Below are 17,494 nucleotides of genomic sequence, written 5' to 3' on the forward strand. Positions count from 1 at the left end.
TTCTCAAGTCGATCCTGATTATTTTTCGGTAAAAACAGCTCATATAATCATCTCAACTTTGTAACATCCATTTTAATCGGTTGCTCTTTTTAGAAAATTGTAAAATAAATACATTAATGAGGTCCTCTTACGCTGTTTTGTGTTGTTTTTTAAACGCCAAGAGAATCGGTATTTCTCCAACTTTTGTCCCTTCAGCCTGACAGAAATAAACGTCAGTCACCCAACACAACAAGGGGGGGAACCATATATTTCAGCTGCCTGAAATAATCTGTTCCCCCTCCATGACAGGGGAAGAAATTCATTTACCTGCAAGTCTTTAACTGTGCTTATTCCTCTCACCACCAATAACAAATCCTGTGGATTTGGTCATATTTACTGGATATTTGCAAAAATTAAAGGGGGAGAACAGATTATTTCAGGCAGCTGAAATAATCTGTTTACCCCCTTTAATTTTTGCAAATAAAGAGTATAAGGCGCACCATAATATGATATGTGTGATATGTGTGATGTGGTATACTATAAATGTCCTTAATCCAGTAATCTGTCATATTTTACATTAGAAGGTGATTAACCAGAAATTCTTCTCTCATCTTCGCAGGACGTCTTAATTTGTGTGCCCTGCTATCAGCCAGTTTCCATCCTCTTATATCAGCATTGAAAAATGAAAAATACACTACGTGTTGTTGTGTTCGGTGACTGACGTTTATTTCTGTCAGGCTGAAGGGACAAAAGTTGGAGAAATACCGATTCTCTTGGCGTTTAAAAAACAACACAAAACAGTGTAAGAGGACCTCATTAATGTATGTATTTTACAATTTTCTAAAAAGAGCAACCGATTAAAATGGATGTTACAAAGTTGAGATGATTATATGAGCTGTTTTTACCGAAAAATGATCAGGAGCGCCTTGAGAATGGGCAGATCCGCCTCTCTGGCTGCAATGCGCGCTCCCGACACAGGGGGAACAGATTTTCACGGGGAAACAGAATTTCGCACAAGACCGGCTTTTGCGAAAGCTCGGACAACAGTGCCAGCAGACACGTTAGTCTAAGCATCTACAATCCATCCGCAAACGGTGGCGTAACTTGCCCGGCGCTGCCTTCCACTTCACAGCACAGGTCCATTTGCGTGGCAGCCAAGCACAACAGTAAACGACGCCTTTTCATACCCCGTTGTGTGTATCGCTACAGTGCTGGCCCCCTTCTTCTCCACCGTGTGATTCACCGGGATGTCGAAAGTGAGCGGCACCTCGTCCATGTTGATGATGTGGCTTGGCTGGATGACTTTGTCAGCGATGTGTTTGCTGCAGAAGGAGTGGAAGCTCGCCAGCTTTTCATTATAATCCAGACGTCGCTGAGCAACTGTAGTCCTGGTCCGGATGGAAAAATTGCACCGTTTCATAAAACGGAAGCACCACGATGGACCTCCTTGAAAATTTTCAATTTTCATTTCTTCCGCTAGCTTTACTGCTTTTAGTCGAACAGTGACCGTTGAAACGCTGGCCTCACTCGTTCTTTGCTCCACGATCCACGGCTCGAGTCTTTCCTCCAACTCGGGCCACCTCGTCTTATGTCCGCGGAAACTCAGCTGCGTCTTCTTCACCTGTCGGAGTTCGTTTTCCAGCTTCCTCCACTTGCGAACCATCGATTCATTTATATTGAATTCTCTCGCAGCTGCTCGATTTCCATGTTCCTCTGCGTAGCTGATAGCCTGCAGTTTAAACTGGGCTTCATAGGCGTGTCTCTTTGCCATTTCCAGAGTTGTTAAGACAACAATGTTCTGCATAAAGCACATACCTGTTCTTTTATACACAAGCCACGCCCACACTTCCTCCTTTAACGTTCTCATATACTCATGGTGGTCTCAACAACGTCCGCAGATAGGGCGCACCGCACCATAGGGCGCGCCCCACATTTTGAGGGAAAAAAAGACGTTTATATGTGCCTTTTAGTCGTGAAAATACGGTAATGTTAATGGAAATTAATTAAAACAACTGCAACACAAAGGTAGAAGTGAAATTAAAACTTAGCTTTATTTTGTGTTTATAAAACTAACTAAAAAATACTAGAAGTATAGAGCCTTGCAACCTGATGAAAAATTTTGTATTTTTCATAGGACTCTGTTAAAGTCAGATATAACTGAACAGTTTAAAAAAAAATGGTGTTTGGTTCTGAGTTTTTATTACTTCAATGCAAAACTTTACGCATGCACTCTGGCCTTTTGGAATCCTACGCCCAAAAAATACACCTAAGTATAAAAAAACAACAAACAAATGTAGCACTAGAACTAATCAAATTAAACCAAAGCAAAGCTTAATAGAATAATTATAACTAATCGAAATAGCAGCTACATTCTAAAAATGAATTAAATCTAAATGAATTAGATGGAAGAATATTTGCAACTAAATAAACTAGAATGAAAGATCCAAAACTATTATAACCTTGCTTACTTTATGCAAGCTAATTGTTTAATGATGGAGATTTTAAGGCGTTTTTATTTTTATTTTATATATATATATATATATATATATATATATATATATATATATATATATATATTTAAAGGGGAACTCAGTATTTTTTTACATTTGGCCCTTGATTTTACGTTATTACATCATGTTCTATTCACCAATATGAGTTTTGTGTCATTTGGAGCCGTTCTGATGTAAAATGTAAAAAAAAAATGAAATTCCCCTTTAACCAAACTACGCTTATGAAGCATATACAATTATTTGTATTTTTTGTTTCTGACTTAAACAAAGCAGAGGATTATTGTAAAGTGGAAAGAAAATCCAATGTGTTTTTTGTAGTTAACAAATAATGTGTACCAAAAAGGTAACTTAACGACACCCTGAAGAGGCTGACATCATGCTCTAGGGGTGCTTTTCCGCTGTTTGGAGAGATAAATCTGCCTGGTAGAAAGATGTGGACCTAAATTGAGGAAAGTCCTTTATAAAGCACACCAGAGACCTCAAACTTAAGATAATCACTGCAAATATACAACCAGGGCTTAAATGCCTTATTCTGCATATCTTAATTAGAAAAGCACTCAGAGTGGGCAGACCTCCACCAAGTAGTTAATTTCCCTTGAAATATTGTGACTTTCACCTTAAGTTAATACATGTATTCACAGAATCTTTCAAAAGATTCCTAGATCCAGATGGTGATCCGGATCATCATCATCATCAGATGTAATGGATTTTTCATAGAACTGAGGTGTACATCTGGCAAAAATTTCATTAAAATCTGGTCATAGGTCTTCAAGTTATCCTGTATACAGACAGACAAATGCACGTTACTCTCCTAAGATCATAACCTCCTTCGCAGAGGTAATAAAAATGTTCTATTTTGTGTTTAACCTCCGACTGAACGACATTCAAGTTTTTAATGAGAAAAGATTCCAATGGTACAAATACTTCTATAAGTCTCTGTGTCTGAGTGCATCTCACTGGTTCAAATTAATTTGATCCTGTTTCAAAAACCCTGACTGCTGAGTCGCACTTGTTCCTGTGAAATATGACACATAGAAATGTGAAGAGCCTCCTCCGCCATTGGCCTTGACAGCACTTGGCAGGCAGAAACTCATTTTGTTGCGGTTGTCTCCTCAGAGGAGATCTGCTTTCTAATAACCCTGCAGAAGCTGCAGCTTTTGGTGTCATCTTCTTTTTTTTGGTGTTTGAAAGCATCAGTTTGGTCGGATTAGGCTGTAGAGACTCTGTGATGCGTCACTTTCAACTCAGGACAAGCCTGAACTGTTGCAGTTACACATAAAGGATAAGCAAACACAGACATGATTAAACTTTTTAGAATTATCTGACGGGGTGGAACGATTTCCTGAGCTCTTAATTGAAGGTCTGGGCTGATATAAGTACAGCAACGTAAAAGAATGGAAACACTCATTGTTTTGTTCAAATAACCATGTTTAAGATGACCAGTTTAAGCTGTCCATGTCAATAAGATGAGTTTGTGGAATCTACAAGTCGTAATTACTCACTAAATAAGAAAAGATCAGAAGTAAAATGGTCAAAGAAATTTAATTGATTAAAATATTCTTTCAATTATTTTTTTTATTTTGTTCTTAGACAGCTAAAATACATTTTAGATTTAACTTTCAAATGTGTTTATCCCCCAAAGCGTTTCTCCGATTGCAGCAAGGCTTCGGTTGGAAAGTCGCTGCAGCTCAAGGCTCCGATGTGCTTCAAGGAGAGAAACAGTAAAGTCTGTGGGAACTCCAGAGTAGAAGAAGGGGAAGACTGCGATCCAGGGCTCCTCCATCTCAATGATGACCTCTGTTGTTCTCCAGAGTGCAAGTTCAGAGAAAATGTAAAGTGCAGGTAAGTCATCAGTAAGGTCAGAGGCTCCAGGAGATGAGTAGTGGAGTGACTGATGTGTCTCTGCAGTGACAGAAACAGCCCGTGCTGCAAGAACTGCCAGTATCAGCAGGCAGGGACAAAATGCCAGGAACCCATCAGTGCCACATGTAAAGGCATGTCTTTCTGCACAGGTGATCGCCCTCCGCTGGTTTCACTCTACAACTGCAACATTTACACCAACATTTAATGTTGTGTGTACGATAGAATTGTGTTTATCAACCATTTCCTCCTTTAACAGGTAACAGCAGTCAGTGTCCACCGCCTGAAAATGCGATGGACGATACAATCTGTGTAGACAACGGCCGATGTCTCAAAGGAGAGTGTAAACCGTTTTGCGAAGCCATCGAGAAGCTACAGTCATGCGCCTGCAACGGTAAATGTCTACAGGAGTATTTTAGCTCACTTTTAATGAAAGATATATAATTTAATATTTAAAATCAGTTGCCTTTAGAAGGATAAAAAGAAGAAAGTTCTATAGAATGTATGAAAAAAGAAAAGTAAATGCCAATTAAATAGTATCTGAGATAGGGCTGAATGATTTTGCCAAGAATGAAAATTGCAAATATATTAAATATTGCAATTTTATTTCGATGTTCCTTTGCATTAACCAAAATCAGTTAAATGTTTCACTACATGGTTTCAGCCTTTTCATGATCTGGAAAGCTTACTTTTCCAGAGTCCTTTGTTGCAGGACTTTACTGAAACCTTTTGTCAAGAAGTGATAAATTCTACGTATGAGCATGGATTTCCACCTCTCTATTCCTGTCTGTCTAGATGCAAACCTACTTTTAGCATATTACCAACAGCTTAAGGGATAAAATTTAGCTACTTCCTCGTATTAAATTTATTATGACCAAAATTGATTGCATCTGAAATTGGAAAATTGCGTTTTGTTAAATTGCAATTGTTGCAAATGCAATTAATTACCCAGCTCTAGTCTGTGAAGGCATTTATGTTAATATTATCCGGATTTTACAGAAACAAGATAATTACCACTATGGATAGAGCCCCTGTTTCTATAAAATCTCAGGTCTGCATGGCAGATAAGTTTACATTAAAATGACTTCATGAAATGGATTAACGTTAGAGAGTATAATAAAGGGCAAAAAGTCAACAGGATTGTTATACTAAAACACCAGGAGGGGTTTTAGCTTGGTCTGTTTTAATACTATAAAAAGCATCTAATAGAAATGCTTAATTCAGCTATTTTTTTTTAAATATTTTGTAATTTGGTTCCCATTGTAGGATTGTATTGTTGTCGTTTGAATACTTATTGTCTGTGGCAGGGTTAATCTACATTTGTCTGTTGTAATATTCATAAATAAATCTGTCACAATCAATTGTAGCTAACTGAGGAAATAAACATTACATTTCCAGGTAGCAACTGTTGCTTCTTATTAAAAGTAGAACGCGGTTCAGAATGTCTTTTACATTTATATAAATACAAATGTATGATTTCTGATTTGATTAAAAGGGATCAGTGGCTAAAATAGATTTATTATTTGAATAGTTTCTATTCTCGAATGATGATCTAAACAAATCTTAGGATGTAAGATTTGCTGCAGCTGAAAGAAAAATGAGGTTAAAGGTTGAGAAAAATAACTGTTGTGGCAGAGGACGTTTTAATGCTCTTTGTTTGGATTCTTGCCTCTTGTAGAAACAAGTGATTCCTGCAAGGTGTGCTGCAGGAAACATGGGATCTGTTCTCCGTTCACATACCCCGATGGCACTTTCCTTTACCTTCGCAAAGGGAAACCCTGCACGGTTGGCTTCTGTGATGGAAACGTGAGTGGGAAAATCTGCATTTTTGCTGCTTGCTTGATCAGGTTTCAAGCTCATTTTTATTCTATTATCAAACAGGGGAAATGCATGAAGCAGGTGCAGGATGTGATAGAAAGATTGTGGGATTTCATTGACAAACTGGACATCAACACATTTGGTAAGTCAGTCCCAGAAAGTTGCTCTAGCATCACAGTGAAGAACGTTGAATCAAGTCTAATATTGATAAGTATTTTGGCTCTTTTTTTGTTTGTATTCTTACGGTTTTATTTGTAAATCAGGGAAGTTCTTGGCTGATAACATAGTTGGCTCAGTCGTGGTGTTTTCCCTTATTTTCTGGATTCCTCTCAGCATCTTGGTTTACTGTGTGGTAAGAAGCTTTAAAGTTACCTTTGTCCACATCTTCAAAAATGTTACTCCTGTCTTACTCTCTGGTAGTTACCTTTCTCACCTGTTGACTGTCTTGTTTCTTTCTAAAGGACAAACGACTTGATCAGCAGTACGCAGAGAACGCCAAATCCTTTTACTTCGCTCCCAGCGTAAGCTCCCTGTCTTTTTTTAACAATTGTTTGACTTCCTGTGCACCTGCCTTGTTGCTACACTAACTGAAACTAATCAAACGTTTGCCTTTGAAGGACTAAGCTTTCGGGCAATCGGTTAAAAAAAAAAGTGGGAGGGAAAAAGTTTGATGTTAGTGGTAGTTTGCAAGATCTACCTGGATTTATACCCAATTTGTATTTTAATATAACTGATCAACAGTTTTTACAACAGTTAGAATTTGGACTTAGTTTTTCATTTAGGATGTAAAGAAATATAAATGTTGGGCACCCTTCATGCTAGATTAAAACCAAACTACAGTCTTTGCAGGTTCTCAGCGTTATTTTGTGTGCTGCAGCAGATTCCGTCGCACAAGACTGGTTTGACTGCAATATACATCCAATGCTGGGAAGGGCACTGGGGAGCATGTCTGCTCTGTGAGAAATACATACAGCTGCACAGCTTAATGTTCAGAGAACATCAGGCTGTTCATGCTGCATGCTCCTCATGCCTATCCTACAACCTTAGTACAACCACAATCTCCTGGCAGAACTCTCAAACTCTTCGCTCTAAAAGATCTCACCAAGCAGGAGAAACAAAAATATAAAAAGTACCCTCTCTACATCATTGGATAATACACCATACCGAGACTCCTTACAGACAGATCTGTTTGTGTTTTTCCCTGAAAAGTACGCACATCTCCAAATTGCACCTATATTTGGTTGTGCTGGAAATCTGGAAGACTACCTAACTTCCAGGCTATTAAAAGAAAGTCCTGGTGTTACATGTGCAGTGATCAGGAGTATAAAGTCTTAAGTTAAAATATAATCTCACCACTATTTACTATTGGAACTAAATTGATAAATCCAATAAAAGTGTTGCTGATATTCTAGCTTATTTAGAGGAACAAGTGTCAAAACTAATAATTATTTTTCAAATCGATTTCATCTGTCCATTATTTTTTCGATTAATTAATAAATAATAATTAAACCACGTGAAACTAAAAATGTTATGCTCTGGATTGAACATACTGACAGATTTTATTTATTATTATATATATTAATTTTTGTATAATTATTGTTGACCTGTCAGCTAAAGGTATGTTTTAGAGTCTCAATATGGCAGTTAACGATGAATCAATTACTACATTAGTTGGTGATTTTTTTCAATAATCGATTAATCCGATAAATTTTTTCAGCCCTAGTCTGCGGGCAGGCATGATACCTGCAGCGGTTTAGATTTTGTAAGGTAATGTTCTAGTGCATACAGTACGCTGAAGGTTGGACCCAATCAGGGCTGGGATGTGGTAGCCTCATAAAGGGAACCTGCTGCTTATATCTTATGGACTGCTGGAGGTATCAAGAAGCTCTGGATCCTTATGATAATAAGTACTAGTCTAAGAAGATGTAGTTATTTTTGCAGCAGATTCTGGAGATTGTAGGAAGGTCTTAATCTGGTCAAAAGGGGGCCTTAACATCTTATTAGGTTGGAGGAATGGTAGCTCATTGCTTTAACCTATAATGATCAAACTTATTGTAACTAGCTTACAATCTTTTAGGGTTTAGATGATTTCTATAAAATAAAACTTGCATCAGGATTCAGATAAATCTGGAACAAATTCAGACAGCTGATAGTTTCTTATAAGGAGAATAGCTGAGGTGGTTTGATCCATCTGGTAGATCATGCATCACTGCTAGGCTTCCTGAATGACCTGTTGATCGCTCTCTGCCCCGGCACCGCAGCAGATGGTGGAGGTTTGTAATAGAGCTCCTGCTGTAGGTGAGTGAGTCTGTGCCATTGCCTGGTGTTGCCATGTGTTGCCATTGAGTGCATGGTCAGTGGCCTCCGCTGGGGATACTCCTGGAGTCACTTTCTCTTTGAAGTAATCACTGATCTGACCGCACACTTCCCATCTTTGTCCTGCATGTACACAAAGTGGAGACGGTGTTCTTCGTCACGGACTCTGTCTGATCTGATCAGGAATTACTTCAGGGAGGCAAGACTGAATTTTAGGAGTATTCAAAGAGCAAGAGGATTGAAACATGTTGTCCTTTGTGGTATAAGATGGAGTGTGTCGTCATTTGAAGTTTGCAACTGCTGCTGTTAAAGCTAACTGTGGTATCGTACACTGTAGGTCAAATTTGGGCTTGATTGGATCAATGTCAAGACTGAGGCAACATTCCTCTGTAGACCTTTCTTTTTTGTTGACATTTTGACCTGAGCGTATGTAGATTTATTTTATTTGTTCCAGACGTCATTCAATCAGCTGTCTGGCATGACTTTTGGCTTCAGGTTTTCCCTTTAGAACCAAATATGACACATTTTGACACAGTATTGCCCCCTTACAGATTTCTTCTGCCTTTACGTCTTTTGTCACATTTTAAGTATCAATCATAGTTCTTTTTTTTATTATTCATTTATTGAGGAGAAAAGCTGTCAATCCTTTATGATAAAGGAGAATTAGTATTTTACATGACTTACCTCCATTATGTGGAGGCTTCCCTCCCCACTGCTTTGTGTGATTATTGTAATTAATCAACATTAGAGGGTTTCTACTGTTAATAGCTTATATTTAAATTTTGGCTTTGGATCGTCATCATGCTACATTAGCGAGTTTGAACCCGTCTTCAAAAGCTGATAAGTATTCTTCAGAATTTTATTGTAGTTTTGGATTCCGAACTGTAAAGTGTGACAAAAAGGCTAAAAAGAGAACAAACATGCATGGGGTAAATACTTTTTCAGACCACTGTGTCTTTATCGACTCCAAATGTCCACTGAAAGAAAGGTTTCTTTACTCATTCCAACCTAGATGTGAGTTTAAAGGGGAGCAGGTTTTACTTCCAGTAATAAACTCCTACTTTTCGGTAAAGATTGAAGTCCAGGAGAGTAATCGGATAGTTTTTCATAACCAGAATGAAGTAAACAAGGAATGGATCCCACCTCAGTCTAAAGCAGGAGCTTCTTATTGTTTTTTCCTCACCTGCTGTTTTTGCTCCACAGACTCAAGACATCCTGAGCAACCCCGAGTCGGCGCCCGTGCGCATCGTCAAGCATTCTCAGCCTCCCTTCGCCGCCCGGGCCGCGCCCTCTTCCCAACCTCTTCTGCTGCAGAGCCAGGCCCGGTCCCTGACCCCAGCCGCGGCCTGCAGCAGCACCACTACCCAGGACCCCGGCCCGAGCTACGCCGCCAACCAGGACAGCGCAGGGGACCTGCGGATGGCCACCATCCCGGAGGACACCAGCAGCGACTCTCACCTGGTAGAAGAGGGGCTGTCGGGCGATTTCACAACCGCAGGAGCCTCCTCGTCGGCTACGAAATCCTCCTTCGAGGATCTGACAGGTCAGAACCCATCCAGGGAGCGACGGCGCCTCAAGAGGCAGGAGTGCCTCGACTCTAAAGAGACAGAGTGCTGAGGAAACGGAGGGCGCCGCTCTCCCTCTTAGAAAAGCATTCGCCTTCGTTTAGAGAACAAACAGAACAATGTAAGCTTGATGTGTTAAAATGAGCCACTTCTTTACAGCTTTGAGTTCTTATTTTGTGCCTTTTAAAGATCTGTTGAAGTTTGAGGAATTAGGAAATGCATTATACGTTCTTACACCTTTTCACATTTTTCCCAGTGTCACCGCTAACTTTAATGTGTTTTGCTGTGATTTTATATGATAAACCAACAGCAAATTGTGCTCCATTGCAACATTTATAATAATTTTAGCTAATGAATAAGAGAAAAAGGCATTTTATGTTCAGCCATAATGTAGCATCTCTAAATGAAATCTCGTGCACAGAGCAGTTATCTGATAGTCTTCTATTATTGTCCTGTACTTCACAAATTGGACAACCTCCCAGTGTGACAGTAAGTAAAAAAAAAAGTAAGTTAAAAGAAAGATATATGAAGTCACAAACCGTGTTAGTGGACAAAGCGTACCTGTATTAGGAGGTACTGCAGTCAAATAAGGCATGTGTGAATGACGTGTGAAAACTTAAAGCCTCTCAGTCAAATCAGACTAATTGTTTGCTGCTTTACTAAAAATAAAAGGCAGAAAGTGATCTAGGTAACTGGTAGATATTCAAGAGTTAAAAGGTGCTACTTTAGATGGATTTCTATGCAAATGCATGCCACACTTTTTAGATTTATTTTTTGCGAATCGGTTTAAAAAGACTTCAAATTTTTCTTTCACTTTCAACTAAACCACTTTATGTTGGTCTGTCTTATAAAATCCAGATGAAACAGTGAAGTTTATAGATGTTATTCTGAAAAGTGAAACATTTTTAACAGTTTAGATTTAAAGTTGATGAATAATCAGGTTAATTTTAAGGACTGATTTTCCCACTGTGTCGTTTTTCATTAAATAGCCGTTGTGCACCTTCAGAAAATAAACTCCCAATCTTATCTTCATACACTGTATTGCAAAAAGCATCTTTTCTGGGTGCTTTTAAGTGTACATGTACTTCGATATCCTTTGCTTAATCTGTAGGTTCAGTTTGTTGATGGACCTTTTTTGATAAAAGCGACTTTAACTACTCTGGAAAAACATCTTTCACAGAGTTTAGGTTTGTGATCGTTTAGATTAGAAAGCAGAACTGCAGCTTCTGCTGTTAGTCATCCTAAAGCTCTTCTATAAGATAAAGGTCATGATGCTGCCTAACTTTATACAAAAACAGCAACGTTAGCAAATTATTCCATCATTCACATTCATTTTGATGCGGTGATCCGATACTTCCAGCAATATAGTGCATCTATAAATATCCGTTTATTAAACCAAATCCACTCCCAGTATATTCAGTTTATTATGTTACATAATCATCACAACTATTGAGGAAATCAATAGTGGGTTATGACTTGTAGGACACTTAAGTTTAGGTTTGTTTTTAACAAAAGCACTTTTCAACACTGGAGAATCTCTGTTTTGCACACATTTTTCAGAGGTTGCATATTGGACCCTTGTGTTTGTATCGTAGCTCCTATGTACAAGAAGCAACAGTTTTAGTATATCACCGAGTTTGTTCAATGTTGGTAAATAAAAAAAAAAGAATTTTCCGCTGATTCCTGCACTACCAGTATGTTTAGATTTATGTGCTTATAGACCTCCTGTTTATCGGATCAAATTGTCCGTTCTGCAGCACTGCTTGTGCTCAGATCGTTTGTTGCTTTGATAAAAGTCGTGCCAATGTGAGCTGTGCACATGTTGCAGTTTGATGCAGTCTCACCTGTTACCTGCTGTGTCATATCTTAATGCTGTAAAACATTTTATTGTATGAAAATACATCTTTTGCATTACATACTGTGTGTAGTCCTTTCTTTCTACATGTATGAATGTTTTCTTCCAGCAGCAGTAACATCTTTGTAAAAAAAAACAAATCATCTTTATTGCACATTTTAAGCATCAGTATTTGATTTGATTTCATGATCATTTTTTTGAAAAAAAAAAAAAAGGATTCCTTTGCAAAATGTTCCACCCAGTTTGGTTTTAGCTGCTGGAACATTCTCTTATGTATCACAGAGGAGGCTGCTCTCTGGGCTCTTGGCGTCCACGTCTCCCCAGTAAGGCAGGATGAAGGGCAGGTGAGCCACGCGACTCTCCAATATGCTCCAAAGGTGCTGGGCCACAAACTGGTTCCCCTTCTCTGAGAGATGCAGCCCATCTGAGAGGTAGACTGTGTAGTCCTGGAGAAGAGCAGCAATGTTTAAATAATGCAGCATGTGGGAAAAAGGTTTGTTTTTTCAGCATTTCAAGACAAATCAGTTGCTATAACATTAGGCCAGTTGAGCAGAAATATGACTCTTTAGTGGGCTCAAAGCAGAAACCTGACATTGCTGTTAAAATGTGCAGGTTAAATGTGGAAGCTCAAGAAAGATGACCTTGGAAGAATTTGTTTCTTTTGACCTTTTGCACCTTTACAAACATCAGTTTGTTGTTTTAATAGCAAATGTTCATTTTTAATATTTTAAGTGAACGAAGGAGCCAATTGCAGCTCTGGAATTCTGAGATCTAGGTGAGAAAAACTGATTCTATCTCATTTACGACCTAGGCTAATAATACAACAACTTCATTTTTAAACAATAAAATACATTTTTGTTTTTAGGAGTTGACAAGATGGCTAAATTATTGTAGAGAAACATGTAGTTTTCAATATTTTTCTTATTATACATTGGAATTGTGAGATCTGTATGTATTTAGAAACCTTTCAAATAATATCTAAAGAAAGTGAAGGGCAAAGTAAAATGTTTTGAACCTCATGAAAATGCTGCACACAGCGAAATACGGTGGTGGCATCATCATGAAGGTAGTCAGGTGATGAGAAATCTAGAGGAAGCTAAACACTAGAGCTGCAGATATCTGAACGTTTATCTTATTTAATCACAAAGATATTCAAACAAATGTTTTGATAAAAAAAGAAAAAAATTGACTTTGTTTTCAATATATTGACTGGAAGCAAAATCAAAAGATCAAAATCTGATTTAATTGTCTCAGCCCTGCAGAATATGGGACAATCCTAGAAGTAAACGGCTACAGGACGCAGACCGAGGTGATGGTTAATGTTATAGCAGGACAAAGATCAGTGACGGTTCTAGACCAAACTTACCAGGGTGGGGCCAGTGTTTTTTTTTTTGTTTTTGTTTTTTTTTTATGAGGGCAGAAAACAAAAGAAGGAAACCAAACACAAGGCAAAAGTTCATTATTTTATACAGTATTTTAAATGAACCAAGGAGCCAATTGCAGCTCTGGAATTCTCAGACAGGTGAGAAAAACTGTGATTCTATCTCAACAGGACCTATGCTAAAAATACATCAACTTTATATTTAAACAATATATAAAAAACATTTGTCAATATAAAAACAATTTGTTAGAATGAATTGTAATAGATGTTAATAAAAGAGAATAACAGTAGTGGCTGCAATATCACAAATCATGGGGAAAAATCCAAAGGGTGTGAATATTTTTAAGGGTTCTGTATGTTCTGTCTAATTCAGAACTACACTCACTTGTCCGTCTTTCTGCATGAGTGTCCAGAGGTCCAGAACTTCTGATCCGCACTGACCGGCTGCCTGAACACAGGCCTGAGCGTACTGTCCCGTCACAGAGTTGTGCCGATTGAGGGGACATCCTGAAAGACACAGAAGAGGAATCAGCCACGATCAATACAAAGAAGAAAGAAGGCGAACCAGTGGCCTGCAGTCTACCTTTGAGGATGCACTCCTTCTCCCAGGCCGGCTCATGAATAGGAGGAGGAGTCATGAAGATGACCTTGTCTGCTGAAACACCAGCTGAAGACAGAAACTTGCTGATCTCCTTCAGGTTCTCTGAATACTCATTTAGAGGGACGTGCTGCTGTGGGTTCTTATCTACAGGAGCCAAAAAATAACAAATTTTAAAAGCACAGTGCTTCTAGATGTGCAAAAGACGGATTAAATTCACAAAACCTTGACGCAATACTGCAAAGTGACATTCCTAGACTATTTTTCTTATAATGCCCCTGATTATTCCCCTTATTCACTTCCTTCTACAGTAATACTGACAGGATCTACTGAAAGTGAAGTATTTTACTTTGACACTGAAATAAGTCTTGCAGACTTGTTTTTCAGTGACGCTTCACCTTCCAGTGAAGCATCGTTGGCTCCAAAGAAGACGGTTACGGCTGCAATGTGGTTTTCTGCTGGATTCTGGCTGCTGATCAGGCGAGGAAGGATAATCTTGGCCCATCTGGAGTTGTAGCCAGACAGCCCTCTGTTCACAACATCACCTTTTCTAAAAACAAGAGCTGAATATTAAATTCACAAATCCATAAAAAAAAAAAAAAATCAAGAATGCATCTCCAGCATCATGTTGTGTCCAATCATTTTGCTTGTTCATGTTGTTTTAGGCTATTTTGTACTAAGTGGTGGAGACCAAACTGCACATCAAAATCTAAACATTAACATTTCTAGCTGTTTAAACCCATGCAAATAAAAAAAGAAGAAAAATCAGATAAAACCAGAAGTAGAAATGAAACAGGTTGAACTTCCTGCTTTATTGTGCGCATGACACGTTCAGTGGATTGTTTTTAATCAAAGTAAACCACTGACTATCAGCTAATAAACTCACCTTGCGAGCTTATTTGCAGTTTCTGCTCCCCATCCATTAGTCTGAAAGGAAAACTAAAAGATGGAAGAATATTATTATTATTAAGATGAAGCTGAAACAAATACAAGCTTTATTGAATAAAACAAACCTGTGTGATTGAGTCACCGAATAAAACAACTTTAGGCCAAATTACTGAGCTGAACTTGGACATGATTGATCCCTCTTCTTCTTGGTGTTGTTGTTGAATTTTTTTTTATGGCGGTTGGCAGGTACATTAGGTGAGCATTACCGCCACCAACTGGCGAGGAGTGTGGACCACAGGGCAATCGACTGATCCTTCTTCTTCCTTCTTTTAAAAGTGGTTCGGGAATAGAGCATAGATTGATCACAGCCACCTTGTGGATTAATGTGTGGATGAATAAAATCAAATTCTTAAATAATTTGATAAAACATAAAAAAAGGTTTCTAGCCTACATCTAGCCTACATAAAACCAAAACGGTTTTAATCGATAAAGATAATACTGATAAAATTAATAGTTTTTTATTTGTTTCCTTTACCTTTTAAGCTTATATTTAAGTTTTGAGTTGAATTTTTCGACTGTGGTACAAATAAATACTCTATTCTATTCTAATTATTATCTTTACGTCACTGATATCCTCTAGGTTTCTAAATTATCTTGTCCACTGATCATATATATAATAAAAACATCAATATAAAGAGAGATAATGTTACAGTATCACTGAGTTTGGTGTTATTCATTTGTGTTGCCTCTCCCTTGCTTATTTTACTTTCACTCTTTGGAGAATAAAGAGATGAAGATGTTTTTGTTTTGTTTTTTCCTTGATGAGCTTTTATTTTGAAGAGCTCGTATGTTGTCCTACACTCAAAGTCTTCCGGGTGAACCAGCTACCTCGGTGAGGATCCTCCAGGATTTATCTCTTAAAAAAGGTTAGCTCAAACCACACTAATTAAAAATATTATTACATTATGATTATTATTTGAAGCGAGTTTCATCTTTAACTAGAACGGCTTTAATTTTAAGCTAACGTTCGCTGAACGTAACATTTACACTTGTGCTCAGTTATAAACTGCACGTGAAAAACAGAACATCAAAAGCGGACTAAAGATCTTATAATCTATAAAATAATCTTCAGCTTGCCTTGTCAAATGATATATGTATGCATTAACGTAGTTAATGATTTAGGGTGACATGTTGAAACCGAATATGAGCCGAAAATTAACTTCTAATAACAGCAAATAAACGGATCTGTTTCAGGTTAGCTCAGAAATTCACTTTTAAAAACAAAAATCTTACTGTTTGAAATCTGATTAACAGTGAAAAGTCGTCAAGCCATTTATGAAACAGTTGAAAATAGAGTTGCAAATTTCTAAACTTAAATACGAAATGGATTAAAAAAAGATGAATGTATCTGGTCTGTTTTTCCTTCTAATGAAAGGAAGTGAAGGTTTTTATTTATTTATTTTTTATTAGAACTTTATTTAAAAAATTGTACAAACATACAGACATATAGTTACATAGAACATTAGACAGGTGCTCTAATAACAAAAAAGAAAAATAAAGAAAATAATGAATGTACATAATAGTTGTTTACAAAGATAAAATGATTGTATGTATAATAATCTGAATTCTCTTTAGTTTTATTACTTATTGATCAGGTGTTTTTAATGTCATCTTCATTTGCTTCAGCGGGATGCTGCGACGTCCAAAACCCACCGACTCTGAGGCAGACCTCCTGAGGGAACAGGAGCGTTTCCTGACCTCCGGAGCTCCCTCGGCTGCCTGTATGGTCCGCCGTCCTGACAAGAGGAGAGGAGAGGCGGGAGATGCTGAGGGAGATGCTGAGGGAGTGCACGGCAGTGAAAATGAAGGACATCAGAAGGATATGGTCACCATTGAAGGTTAAAAACAAGCAACTACTGTCAGAACACCAAACTGCTGCTCTGCTGTGGAATAATTTAGTCCCAAATGTGTTTGTTATAGATCTTCCAGACCAGCTGCCCTCTCTAACACCAGCCCCTCCTAAGAAGTCTCGATTTAAAGCCAGTCGTGTCACTTTTGAGGATGAGGATGCTGGGGAGAGGCTGGACAGACATGATACCCACATCAGTGCTGTTCTCTCCAAGATTGTTGTAAAGTGTTTGTAAAAATATCAACCAGCAGGGATATGGGGGCACCTGTTAGCTAATTGTATTGGTGAAATCAATGCACATGTGAACAGTATATGTCATAGAATTAACTATTTAGGTTTATCTAGATGTAAATCTAATCTAAATATGTATCACCATTTTCTTGTCTTTTTTTTTTAATTTGGACCTTAAGAAGTTTCTGTTTACTTGAAGGAGAGAGACACCAGCTGTGCTCCTATATCCTTACCGGCGTCAACAGGCCTGGCTTTTCCCAAAGTACTCCACCGCTCAGAAACCAGCAGCCAGGTATAGTTTGCTCATAATTTCATGTGTATACATTTACTTCAGGTTCTTGTCATTTTTATAGTTTTTAAATTAATTCATAAAAATTACCTGCATGGTGATAAAAGGCAATGGTTATATCCCCCTACCAAAAATATAGTTTTAATAGATATTCCAACTTGATGATTTGAATAAATAGCTAACAGGAAGTTCAGTAAATAATAGACTCTCCAACCCTTTCACAGATGAAAAAAATGCAGATTGTGCCCTGCATTTCTTTTGTCATCCCCCACTGAATCTACACTAGGGTTGTCAA

General features: G+C 37.9%; 3 protein-coding genes across 4 annotated transcripts in view; 2 read left to right on the forward strand and 1 right to left on the reverse strand.

Moving 5' to 3' along the window:
* Window positions 1-11,964, forward strand: part of adam17a (ADAM metallopeptidase domain 17a) — a 27,743-nt gene extending 15,779 nt beyond the window's left edge. The window contains exons 12-20 of one of the 2 annotated variants that reach the window (XM_038286218.1): window positions 4,132-4,331; window positions 4,398-4,501; window positions 4,609-4,743; window positions 6,028-6,155; window positions 6,231-6,309; window positions 6,431-6,519; window positions 6,629-6,688; window positions 8,429-8,465; window positions 9,687-11,964. In XM_038286218.1, the coding sequence (XP_038142146.1) occupies window positions 4,132-4,331; window positions 4,398-4,501; window positions 4,609-4,743; window positions 6,028-6,155; window positions 6,231-6,309; window positions 6,431-6,519; window positions 6,629-6,688; window positions 8,429-8,465; window positions 9,687-10,084 (1,230 nt within the window). In that variant the 3' untranslated portion in view covers window positions 10,085-11,964. The remainder of the gene's footprint in view (window positions 1-4,131; window positions 4,332-4,397; window positions 4,502-4,608; window positions 4,744-6,027; window positions 6,156-6,230; window positions 6,310-6,430; window positions 6,520-6,628; window positions 6,689-8,428; window positions 8,466-9,686) is intronic. The other variant, XM_038286219.1, reaches the window with a different exon arrangement.
* On the reverse strand, window positions 11,417-15,047 carry iah1 (isoamyl acetate hydrolyzing esterase 1 (putative)). Its single transcript, XM_038286220.1, has 6 exons — window positions 14,896-15,047; window positions 14,769-14,821; window positions 14,281-14,432; window positions 13,868-14,029; window positions 13,670-13,791; window positions 11,417-12,349 (listed from the first exon to the last, which is right to left on the reverse strand). Exons 1-6 carry the CDS (start codon window positions 14,956-14,958, stop codon window positions 12,173-12,175), a joined length of 729 nt encoding a protein of 242 aa, XP_038142148.1. The 5' UTR covers window positions 14,959-15,047; the 3' UTR covers window positions 11,417-12,172.
* A 526-nt stretch (window positions 15,048-15,573) lies between these two features.
* rpap1 (RNA polymerase II associated protein 1) overlaps window positions 15,574-17,494 on the forward strand; it is a 35,373-nt gene continuing 33,452 nt past the window's right edge. The window contains exons 1-4 of the mRNA XM_038286251.1: window positions 15,574-15,696; window positions 16,457-16,668; window positions 16,751-16,899; window positions 17,110-17,202. Of these exons, the coding sequence (XP_038142179.1) occupies window positions 16,461-16,668; window positions 16,751-16,899; window positions 17,110-17,202 (450 nt within the window). The 5' untranslated portion in view covers window positions 15,574-15,696; window positions 16,457-16,460. The remainder of the gene's footprint in view (window positions 15,697-16,456; window positions 16,669-16,750; window positions 16,900-17,109; window positions 17,203-17,494) is intronic.

The sequence above is a fragment of the Cyprinodon tularosa genome, unplaced genomic scaffold (genome assembly GCF_016077235.1).
Source record: "Cyprinodon tularosa strain WSP-4 unplaced genomic scaffold, ASM1607723v1 ctg222, whole genome shotgun sequence".
Taxonomy (NCBI): Eukaryota; Metazoa; Chordata; class Actinopteri; order Cyprinodontiformes; family Cyprinodontidae; genus Cyprinodon; species Cyprinodon tularosa.